Source organism: Mustelus asterias, unplaced genomic scaffold (genome assembly GCF_964213995.1).
Source record: "Mustelus asterias unplaced genomic scaffold, sMusAst1.hap1.1 HAP1_SCAFFOLD_2097, whole genome shotgun sequence".
NCBI lineage: Eukaryota > Metazoa > Chordata > Chondrichthyes > Carcharhiniformes > Triakidae > Mustelus > Mustelus asterias.
In genome coordinates this window covers 13,967-26,081 of record NW_027592042.1, presented here as the reverse complement: position 1 = coordinate 26,081, position 12,115 = coordinate 13,967, and the positions used below count along the sequence as shown (strand labels likewise).

General features: G+C 50.0%; 1 protein-coding gene across 1 annotated transcript in view; it reads right to left on the bottom strand.

Moving 5' to 3' along the window:
- LOC144489290 (calpain-3-like) overlaps nt 1–12,115 on the bottom strand; it is a gene marked incomplete at both ends in the record, with an annotated part of 57,872 nt that overhangs the window by 37,163 nt on the left and 8,594 nt on the right. The window contains 3 exons of the mRNA XM_078207158.1: nt 3,161–3,315; nt 5,703–5,780; nt 11,120–11,205. Of these exons, the coding sequence (XP_078063284.1) occupies nt 3,161–3,315; nt 5,703–5,780; nt 11,120–11,205 (319 nt within the window). The remainder of the gene's footprint in view (nt 1–3,160; nt 3,316–5,702; nt 5,781–11,119; nt 11,206–12,115) is intronic.

Below are 12,115 nucleotides of genomic sequence, written 5' to 3'. Positions count from 1 at the left end.
AAAGGTTGTAATGTTTCCAGTCTCCACTCCCTTCCCAGGCAGCGCATTCCAGATTCCCACCACCCTCTGAGTGAAAAATGTTTTTTCTCAAATCCCCTCTGAATCTCCTGCCCCTCAAACTAAAACTACGCCCCCTTGTGATTGACCCCTCAACCAAGGGGAACAGCTACTCCCTGCTCACCCTGTCCAAGCCCCTCACAATGATCAGGGACAAAGCAGAAAGGCTCGAGAGCTTCAAGTTTTTAGGTGTCCAGATCACCAACAACCTGTCCAGTTCCCCCCATGCCGACACTATAGTTAAGAAAGCCCACCAACACCTCTACTTTCTCAGAAGACTAAGGGAATTTGGCATGTCAGCTACGACTCTCACCAACTTTTACAGATGCACCATAGAAAGCATTCTTTCTGGTTGTATCACAGCTTGGCATGGCTCCTGCTCTGCCCAAGACCGCAAGAAACTACAAAAGATCATGAATGTAGCCCAATCCATCACGCAAACCAGCCTCCCTGCCATTGACTCTGTCTGAAATCATAGAAACACTACAGTGCAGAAAGAGGCCATTGGGCCCATCGAGTCTGCACCGACCACAATCCCACCCAGGTCCTACCCCCATATCCCTACATATTTACCCGTTAATCCCTCTAACCCGCACATCTTTGGACTGTGGGAGGAAACCTGCACTTCCCACTGTTTCTGCAAAGCAGCCAGCATAAATAAGGACCCCACGCACCCCAGACATTCTCTCTTCCACCTTCTGCCGTCGGGAAAAAGATACAAAAGTCTGAGGTCACGTACTAACCGACTCAAGAGCAGCTTCTTCCCTGCTGCCATCAGACTTTTGAATGGACCTACTTTGCATTAAGTTGATCTTTCTCTACACCCTCGCTATGACTGTAACACTACATTCTGCACTCTCTCGTTTCCTTCTCTATGAACGGTATGCTTTGTCTGTACAGCGCGCAAGAAACACTACTTTTCACTGTATATTAATACATGTGACAATAATACATAAAATCAAATCAAGTTATACACCTCAATGAGGAGAGATTGGGTAAACTGGGGTTGTTCTCCCTGGAAAGACGGAGAATGAGGGGAGATCTAATAGAGGTGTACAAGATTATGAAGGGTATAGATAGGGTGAACAGTGGGAAGCTTTTTCCCAGGTCGGAGGTGACGATCACGAGGGGTCATGGGCTCAAGGTGAGAGGGGCGAAGTATAACTCAGATATCAGAGGGACGTTTTTTACACAGAGGGTGGTGGGGGCCTGGAATGCGCTGCCAAGTAGGGTGGTGGAGGCAGGCACGCTGACATCGTTTAAGACTTACCTGGATAGTCACATGAGCAGCCTGGGAATGGAGGGATACAAACGATTGGTCTAGTTGGACCAAGGAGCGGCACAGGCTTGGAGGGCCGAAGGGCCTGTTTCCTGTGCTGTATTGTTCTTTGTTCTTTGTTCTAATCATGTCCCCCTCAGCTTTCTCTGCTCCGGAGAAAACAATCCTTGCCTCTCCACTCTCTCCTTATAGCTCAAACGCTCCATCCCAGGCAACATACCAGTGAATCGCCTCTGTATCCCTTTTAGTGCTATCACATCCTTCCTATAGTGAGGTGACCAGAACGGCGCACCGTACTCCAGCTGTAGCCTAACCATGGCCTGGGCGATTTCCCGCTCTGTAAATCCCTGTCATCTCCGAGATCACTGCATTTTCGAAGTAGACCTCTGGATGTCCAATGACTGAGCTTGTGTTGCAGGCTTCTGCACAGCGTAGGCCCAGATGGAGTGTGATGGAACGCTCTCCAATTCTGGTCTCTTTTCATCCAATCAGTGGCCGCCATACTTTCTACGAGCCCCACGAACCTTAAACCCCAGAATTCCCTCCCTGAATCTCTCCAACAAATCCCTCCAAAAACAACTCTCCAACACACACACACCACTTGGACCTCCCCAGCCCCCGGAAACACGTAAACCCCCAACCTAGCAGCCCCCAACTCCTAACACACACCACCTCAACAACCACGTCCCCCCCATCTACCTAAAATACGACGGAAGCAGACCATTACCCTGTTTTCCTTTGTTCTTTCATTACCCCCACACCTACTCCTCCTCTTCTGCCATAGGGGGGTACCCCCCTCCCCCACACACCACCCCACACAAGAAAAAACTAGCACGGATTATAATATATAATTTTTAAGAGAAAGATCCAGGAAGCAAGAAGACAACAGGCCACAAGATCAGGGCAAGGCACAGGGGCCAACAAGGGTTGGACGTGAGCCAAAAGAAAAGTGGACATGTCCTCTCTGTGTCCCACCCCAAAAATCTCCCCTCCACCTCATGGCGCTACTCAGAACCTACCTTCCGACCTTTGGTCACTGACCTTAAGGAGGACAATCTATATTTAAATAACACCTTAAATAAGGAGAAAATTTCCAAGAGCGTGATTAAACAAAATTTGGCATCGAGATACATCTGGAGATCTTGTAGAATAAAATTAGAGAATCACAGAACCCCTACAGTGCAGAAAGAAGCCATTTGGCCCATCAAGCCTGCACTGAGAACAGTATTCTAGCTGTGGCCTAACCAACGCTCTGTACAGCTCCAACATTACCTCCTTGCTCTGATACTCTGTCCCATATGCCTCCTTCAAAGCAAGTGTTGAATGCTTTCATCCAGACATATCCTACCCCTCTGGGCATTGCCCTCCTCAACCCCTTGTTGGGCAGCACGGTGGCACAGTGGTTAGTGCTGCTGCTTCACAGCTCCAGGGACCTGGGTTCGATTCCTGGCTTGGGTCACTGTCTGTGTGGAGTTTGCACATTCTCCCCGTGTCTGCGTGGGTTTCCTCCGGGTGCTCCGGTTTCCTCCCACGGTCCGAAGATGTGCGGGTTAGGGGTTGATTAGCCATGCTAAAAATTGCCCCTTAGTGTCCCGAGATGCGTAGGTTAGAGGGATTAACGGGTAAATATGTAGGGATATGGGGGTAGGGCCTGGGTGGGATTGTGGTCGGTGCAGACTCGATGGGCTCAATGGCCTCTTTCTGCACTGTAGGGTTTCTATGATTGTCTCGCCATCTCGGAACAGCCGCTGCCCCTCACCGATGGGGGGTGTGGGGACAGAGAGCTTGCGTCGGCACAGTGCCCCCTGCCTGTCGTGCCCCTACCTTCACTGGGGGTCCCACCAGCGCTGATCCCTGGCACCCATCTGCCCTCGTGTGAGGTGATCGTCCAGTCGCAGTGGGTGCTGTGGTGGCAGAGGGGCTGTATGCTACACAGCTCGATTTCAGAGAAGTTTTCCACCAGAGTATCAGCTGGTATCCTGTAGAGGGAGTAGGGGGTGTGGGGTGCAGGAGGGGGGAGGTGTTGGGGGTACGGGGGGGGTGTGGGGTGTAGGGGGAGGTGTGGGATGCAGAGGGGAGGGGTGTGGGGTACAGGAGGGTGTGGGGTTCGGGAGGAGGGGTATGGGGGACAGGGGGGGGGTGTGGGGTTCAGGGGGAGGGATATGGGGTGCAGGGGGAAGGGTGTGGGGGGGTGCAGGGGGAGTGGGGAGCAGGGGGAGTGTGGGGAGCAGGGGGAGGGGTGTGGGGGGGTGCAGGGGGAGTGGGGAGCAGGGGGAGTGTGGGGAGCAGGGGGAGGGGTGTGGGTTGCGGGGGTGAGTGAAACACAAAGTGAAAGGTCAGAGAATGAGGACAACCAGCCTTGATCCGGATGCCTCGCAAAATCCACGACAAATCCCGAATTGCCCGAATTCGGAGACTTCCTCCACTGCTGAGTATCTCCGGACGGGCAAAGGCAATATTGGCATCGAGGCGAATACTGTGGAGTTATAGACAGAAATATTTAGGACTTCAAAAAGATTTGAGTTTTGCTTTTTCAAATACACACAAATCCCGGGGGTGGTCAGGAAAGTATCGGGAATGAGGCAGGGAGTTTCTCAAAGGGACAATGGAACCGCTCCCTGTGCTTTCAGACAAGGTAAAAGAATCCAAACACTGACTGTCGTCTCCAGTGACGGCCAGGGAATATAATACAACTAGAAAGCACTGGGAATAACGACCTGGAACGAGACTAGCGAATTCCATGTGTGTGTGTGAGTGTGTCTGTATGTGCAAATGTGTGTGTGAGCGTGTGTGCGAGCGTGTGTGCGAGCGTGTGTGCGAGCGTGTGTGCGAGCGTGTACGTATGCTTGTGTGTGTGTGAGCGTGTGTGTGTGTGAGCGTGTGTGTGTGGATGCGAGTGTGAGTGTGTGTGTGTGTGTGTGAGTGTGTGTGGATGCGAGTGTGGATGTGAGTGTGTGAGTGTGAGTGTGTGTGAGTGTGAGTGTGTGTGAGTGTGAGTGTGTGAGTGTGTGTGAGTGTGAGTGTGAGTGTGCGTGTGTGTGTGTGTGTGAGTGTGAGTGTGTGTGAGTGTGTGAGTGTGTGTGAGTGTGTGTGTGTGTGAGTGTGTGAGTGTGTGAGTGTGAGTGTGTGAGTGTGTGTGTGTGTGTGAGTGTGTGTGTGTGAGTGTGTGTGAGTGTGTGAGTGTGTGTGAGTGTGAGTGTGTGAGTGTGTGTGAGTGTGTGTGAGTGTGTGTGTGAGTGTGAGTGTGTGAGTGTGAGTGTGCGTGTGTGTGTGTGTGTGTGAGTGTGTGTGTGTGAGTGTGTGTGTGAGTGTGTGTGAGTGTGTGTGTGTGAGTGTGTGAGTGTGAGTGTGTGTGTGTGAGTGCTCTAAGGAAACTCAGTTGGACGTTTTCCACTCTGAAAGTGTGAGTCACAGAACCTGAAGCAAGGCCCCTGCAAAAATAGCCACCGTTTTGGCTGGAGATCTCAGAACTCTCTCTCTCTCTGACTGTGGAAGTCAACGAGCCAGCGAAAAAAGTCAAAGGCTCGCAGCTGGAAAAAAGAGCTGACCAAAACCTGAATCAAAAACCAGACCCTCCCAGACAGAGCCTCAGAAACGTCGGCCATTTCTCTACCACCTCATCCTCTGCCTGTGGCCATTCCCAGAGTGACACTGAGGGCTGGATGTTCCTCTCTAGTGGCATCACACTCTGAGCCAAGCAGATATTCAATTCTATCATAGAATCCCGACAGTGCAGAAGGAGGCCATTTGGCCCATCGAATCCGCACTGACCCTCTGACAGAGCATTCTACCTAGGCCCTATCCCCCGAACTCCATGTATTTACCTGGCTAATCCACACATCTTTGGACACGAAGGGGCAATTTAGCATGGCCACCCCACCTCACCTGCACATCTTTGGAGCGTGGGAGGAAACCGGAGCACCGGGAGGAAACCCACGCAGACACGGGGAGAACGTGCAGACTCCGCACAGTCGCCCAATGCCGTTCGGCAGAATTTGTGGCCTATTTGACTGCAGGGGTCATCACGGCAGATTTTCCATGGGCAGGTGCTGGATAGCGGCCAGGAGCCCTCACCGAGCCACTCCTGTCCCTATCCCAGGCCTCTGAGGTAACTAGGCTGAAGCCAACTGGAGCTAACTGTTGGATCTTCACACGATTCCCTTATGCGGAGTTTCCTGGTCTTATCTCACACTGCCTGACCCCTCGATTGGCAGAGTTCTCCATCACACCCACCAGTGCAACCCACCAGTGCAACTGTCGCAACGATTTACAAGCATCCCCGTACAGAGCCAGCGATCACCTCTCCACGGACAAGCCACAGGAGAATCTGAGCAAACCAAGACTCGGTTCAATCTGAAGCACCTACCAGAATTCCCCGTCTTCCTTAATCTTCAGCTTGAGTCTGGCCTTCTCAGTGAAACTGACGTGATTCCACAGGGGAGACCTGCAGCGAGAGGAGAGTGTGTTAGACATCCCGGGGAAACCAGCCCGGAGCTATGGCACTGCGACCCCTCGCTGTCTGTGACACTCGAAAGGTCAGGAATGAAATCAGTTGGGGGCTAACGCAGAGCTCAGTGAGCGGGAAAGCTGACTTCTTGACTCAGAGAAACCTCGGGGTGAGTGGCAAATATCACACTGCCCTCACACTGAGAGAATAACTGCAAATCTAATAATGTCCTGGGAGTGTTTGATGGGGACAGTGTAGAGGGAGCTTTACTCTGTATCTAACCCCGTGCTGTACCTGTCCTGGGTGTGTTTGATGGGGGACAGTGTAGAGGGAGCTTTACTCTGTATCTAACCCCGTGCTGTACCTGTCCTGGGAGTGTTTGACGGGGGACAGTGCAGAGGGAGCTTTACTCTGTATCTAACCCCGTGCTGTACCTGCCCTGGGAGTGTTTGATGGGGGACAGTGTAGAGGGAGCTTTACTCTGTATCTAACTCCATGCTGTACCTGTCCTGGGAGTGTTTGATGGGGGACAGTGCAGAGGGAGCTTTACTCTGTATTTAACCCCGTGCTGTACCTGTCCTGGGAGTGTTTGATGGGGATGGTGTAGAGGGAGCTTTACTCTGTATCTAACTCCATGCTGTACCTGTCCTGGGAGTGTTTGATGGGGGACAGTGCAGAGGGAGCTTTACTCTGTATTTAACCCCGTGCTGTACCTGTCCTGGGAGTGTTTGATGGGGATGGTGTAGAGGGAGCTTTACTCTGTATCTAACTCCGTGCTGTACCTGTCCTGGGAGTGTTTGATGGGGGACAGTGCAGAGGGAGCTTTACTCTGTATCTAACCCCGTGCTGTCCCTGTCCTGGGAGTGTTTGATGGGGACAGTGCAGAGGGAGCTTTACTCTGTATCTAACCCCGTGCTGTACCTATCCTGGGAGTGTTTGATGGGGAACAGTGTAGAGGGAGCTTTACTCTGTATCTAACCCCGTGCTGTACCTGTCCTGGGAGTGTTTGATGGGGGACAGTGCAGAGGGAGCTTTACTCTGTATCTAACCCCGTGCTGTACCTGCCCTGGGAGTGTTTGATGGGGGACAGCGTAGAGGGAGCTTTACTCTGTATCTAACCCCGTGCTGTACCTGTCCTGGGAGTGTTTGATGGGGGACAGTGTAGAGGGAGCTTTACTCTGTATCTAACCCCGTGCTGTACCTATCCTGGGAGTGTTTGATGGGGGACAGTGTAGAGGGAGCTTTACTCTGTATCTAACCCCGTGCTGTACCTGTCCTGGGAGTGTTTGATGGGGGACAGTGTAGAGGGAGCTTTACTCTGTATCTAACCCCGTGCTGTACCTATCCTGGGAGTGTTTGATGGGGGACAGTGTAGAGGGAGCTTTACTCTGTATCTAACCCCGTGCTGTACCTGTCCAGGGAGTGTTTGATGGAGACAGTGTAGAGGGAGCTTTACTCTGTATCTAACCGCGTGCTGTACCTGTCCTGGGAGTGTTTGATGGGAACAGTGTAGAGGGAGCTTTACTCTGTATCTAACCCCGTGCTGTACCTGTCCTGGGAGTGTTTGATGGGGACAGTGTAGAGGGAGCTTTACTCTGTATCTAACCCCGTGCTGTACCTGTCCTGGGAGTGTTTGATGGGGACAGTGTAGAGGGAGCTTTACTCTGTATCTAACCCCGTGCTGTACCTGTCCTGGAAGTGTTTGATGGGGGACAGTGTAGAGGGAGCTTTACTCTGTATCTAACCCCGTGCTGTACCTGTCCTGGGAGTGTTTGATGGGGGGACAGTGTAGAGGGAACTTTACTCTGTATCTAACCCCGTGCTGTACCTGTCCTGGGAGTGTTTGATACCTCCCCGAAATAACTCGCGCTGGGCGTGAGATTGGATAAGATGCGTACTGCCTGATGTTGGTATTTTTAGACACTGCCCACTTCTGTTGCCGGAGCCCAGTCTTCATCTTCATCGGCCATCGCTAACCCCCCTTACAAAGAGCAAAGAACAAAGAAAAGTACAGCACAGGAACAGGCCCTTCAGCCCTCCCAGCCTGTGCTGATCATGATGCCCTAACTAAACTAAAGAAAAACCCTTCTGCCCTTACTCGGTCCGTATCCCTCCCTATTCATGGACCCATCCAAATGCCTCTTAAATGTTGCTAATGTTCCTGCTTCCACCACCTCCTCTGGCAGCGCGTTCCAGGCACCCACCACTCTCTGTGTGAAAAACCTCCCCCGCACATCTCCCTTAATCTTTCCCCCTCTCACCTTGAACCTGTGCCCCCTTGTAATTGACACTTCCACCCTGGGGAAAAAGCCTCTGACTATCCATCCTGTCTGTGCCTCTCATCATTTTGTAGACCTCTATCAGGTCTCTCCTCAGCCTCCATCTTTCCAGTGAAAACAATCCTAGTTTATTCAACCTCTCCTCATCGCCAACACCCTCGAGACCAGGCAACATCCTGGTGAACCTTCTTTGCAATCTCTCCAGAGCTTCCACGTCCTTCTGGCAGTGTGGTGACCAGAACTGCACTCAATACTCCAAATGCAGTCTAACCAAGGTTTTATATAGCTGCAACATGATTTCCCAACTCCTGTACTCAATGCCCGGCTGATGAAGGCAAGTGTGCCATGTGTCTTCTTAATCACCTTGGCCACCTGTGTTGCCACTTTTAGGGAACTGTGGACCTGCACGCCCAGATCCCTCTGTATGTTAATGTTCCTAAGGGTTCTGCCATTTACAGTATAATTCACACCTAAACTTGATCCTCCAACATGCATCAACTCACATTTGTCCGGATTAAACTCCATCTGCCTTTTCTGTGCCCAAGTCTCCAATTTATCTATATCCTGTTGTATCCTCTGGCAATTCCCGGCACTATCAGCAACTCCACCAATCTTCGTGTCATCTGCAAACTTACTAATCAGACCACCCACATTTTCCTCCAGGTCATTTATATTTACTACAAACAACAAGAGGTCCCAGCACTGATCCCTGTGGAACACCACTGGCTGCAGATCTCCATTCCGAAAAACACCCTTCCACCGCTACTCTCTCTGTCTTCTATGACCAAGCCATATCCGTATCCATCTAGCCAGCCCACCCCGAATCCCATGTGATTTTAGTTTTTGTACCAGTTTGCCATGTGGGACCTTGGCAAACGCCTTCCTAAAGTCCGTATAAACTACATCCACAGCCCTTCCCTCATCAATTATCTCTGTCACCTCTTCAAAAAACTCTATCAAGTTGGTGAGACATGACCTTCCCTGTACAAAACCGTGCTGCTTATCACTAACTACTCCATTTTCCTCCAGATGTGCAGATATCCTGTCCCTCAGTATCTTCTCCAAAAGCTTCCCCACCACTGACACCAAGCTTACCAGCCTATGATTCCTGGATTATCCCTGTTTCCTTTCTTAAACAAGGGAACAACATTGGCTATTCTCCAGTCCTCTGGAACCTCGCTTGTGATCAAAGAGGATGTGAAAATATCTGTAAAGGCCCCAGCTATTTCTCCCCTCATCTCCCGCAGGAACCTGGGATCGATCCCATCCGGCCCTGGTCACTTATCTACCTTAATGCAATTTAGGATACCCAGTACTTCCTCCCTCGATATACTGACATTCTCTGGAGCGTTCACACACCTATCCCTGGTCTCAACATCCATCATGCCCTTCTCCTTGGTGAATACCGATACAAAGTACGCATAGAGTCATAGTCTTAGAGTTTTCCAGCATGGAAACAGGCCCTTCGGCCCAACTTGTCCATGCTGCCCCCTTTTATTTAAAGCCCTAAGCTAGTCCCAATTGCCCACATTTGGCCCATATCCCTCTATACCCATCTTACCCATGTAACTGTCTAAACGCTTTTTAAAGACAAAATTGTACCCGCCTCTACTACTACCACTGGCAACTTGTTCTAGACACTCACCACCCTCTGTGTGAAACAATTGCCCCTCTGGACCCTTTTGTATCTCTCCCCTCTCACCTTAAACCTATGCCCTCTAGTTTTAGACTCCCCTACCTTTGGGAAAAGATATTGACTATCTAGCTGATCTGTACCCCTCATTATTTTATAGACCTCTATAAGGTCACCCCTCAGTCTCCTACGCTCCAGAGAAAAAAGTCCCAGTCTATCCAGCCTCTCCTTATAACTCAAACCATCAAGTCCCGGTAGCATCCTAGTAAATCTTTTCTGCACTCCTTCTAGTTTAATAATATCTTTTCTATAATAGCGTGACCAGAACTGTACACAGTATTCCAAGTGTGGCCTTACCAATGTCTTGTACAACTTTAACAAGACATCCCAACTCCTGTATTCGATGTTCTGACCAATGAAACCAAGCATGCCGAATGCCTTCTTCACCACTCTGTCCACCTGTGACTCCACTTTCAAGGAGCTATGAATATGTACCCCTAGATCTCTTTGTTCTGTAACTCTCCCCAACGTCCTACCATTAACTGAGTAAGTCCTGCCCTGGTTCAATCTACCAAAATGCATCACCTCGCATTTATCTAAATTAGACTCCATCTGCCATTCATCAGCCCACTGGCCCAATTGATTAAGATCCCGTTGCAGTCGGAGATAACTTTCTTCACTGTCCACTATGCCACCAATCTTACTCATTAAGGATCTCACCCACTTCCTGTGGCTCCACTCACAAATTCCCTCCATTGTCCTTGAGTGGGCCTACTCTTTCTCTTGTTACCCTCTAACTCCTAATATATGCATTAAAAGCCTTGGGATTCTCCTTGACCATGTTTGTGAAAGACATTTCATGGCGACTTTTAGCTCTCCTAATTCCAAGTTTAAGTTCCTTCTTACTTTCAATATTCTCCTCAATGATTTTGTCAGTTTTTAGATGCCTCGACCTGTTATATGCTACCTTTTACCTTTTGACTAAGCTTCCAATTTCCCTTGTCATCCACGATTCCAGACTCCTGCCATTTCTATCCTTCATTTTTACGAGGACATGTCCTGTCCCGCACTTCAATCAACCGGCCTTTCAAAGCCTCCCACATGCCAGACGTGGATTTGCCCTCAAATAGCCGCTCCCAATCCACATTCGCCAGTTCCTGTCTAACTTGGATATCATTGGTCCTTGTCTGATTAAGCACCCTCACCCGAGGGCCACTCTTGTCCTTATCCATGACTACCCGAAATCGTATGGAATTTAGCCCAAAATGCTCCCCCCACTGAAACATCGATCACCTGACCTGGCTCATTCCCCAATACCAAGTCTAGTATGGCTCCCTCCCTGGTTGGGTTGTCAACATATTGTGTCCTCCTTACTATTACCTCGTCTGGGAAAAGCTTCACAAGACCCTCGCCCTCCCTTGTACCTGTCGCTCCACGGTCCTGTGTACTCCTTGTGGCCCCAGGGATTCCGTAATCGGAAGAGTTTTACTGAGGAGGCACCCTGCTGCACCTAGGAAACAAGAGGATTTAGAGCGGGCAATAGACCATGAACAAGTGCGTTAGAGAGACTTATGGGTAAAAGATGTGAACCAAATGTCCAGAGCAGGCCCGGAACCTTCCATGCAGCACATGGCAAGGGGAACACCTGTGAACAACAACTTTCTATTTATCCACCACGTTTAACCGAATGAAATATATTGCTGAAAAAAAGGAAACATACTGTCGAAGCCTTCCAACTGGCACTCATCAGGACAGATGCAAGAATACCAAATTTCAAAGCCAACAACAATTTATACTGCATGAGAAAAGGATGTACTGTGTACAATTCTGGTCGCCCTGTTGTAGGAAGGATGTTCTTGAACTGGAAAGGGTGCAAAAAAGATTTACAAGGATGTTACCGGGACTGGAAGGTTTGAATTATAAGGAGGTTGGATAGGCTGGGACTTTTTTCCCTTGAGCATAGGAGAATGAGGGGTGACTTATCGAGGTTTCTAAAATCATGAGGGACACAGATAAGGTGAATAGCTGAGGTCTTTTCCCCAGGGTGGGGGAGTCCAAAACTAGAGGGCATAGGTTTAGGGTGAGAGGGGAAAGATTTAAAAGGGACCTAAGGGGCAACATTTTTACACAGAGGGTGGTGCGTGTATGGAATGAGCTGCCAGAGGAGGTTTATTTTTTATTAATTCATTGGACATGGGCGTCGCTGTCTGGCAGCATTTATTACCCATCCCTAATTGCCCCGAGGGCAGTTGAGAGTCAACCACATTGCTGTGGCTCTGGAGTCACATGTAGGCCAGACCAGGTAAGGGCGGCAGATTTCCTTCCCTAAAGGACATTAGTGAACCAGATGGGTTTTTCCGACAATGGTTTCACGGTCATCAGTAGATTCTTAATTCCAGATATTTTTTTATTTAATTCAA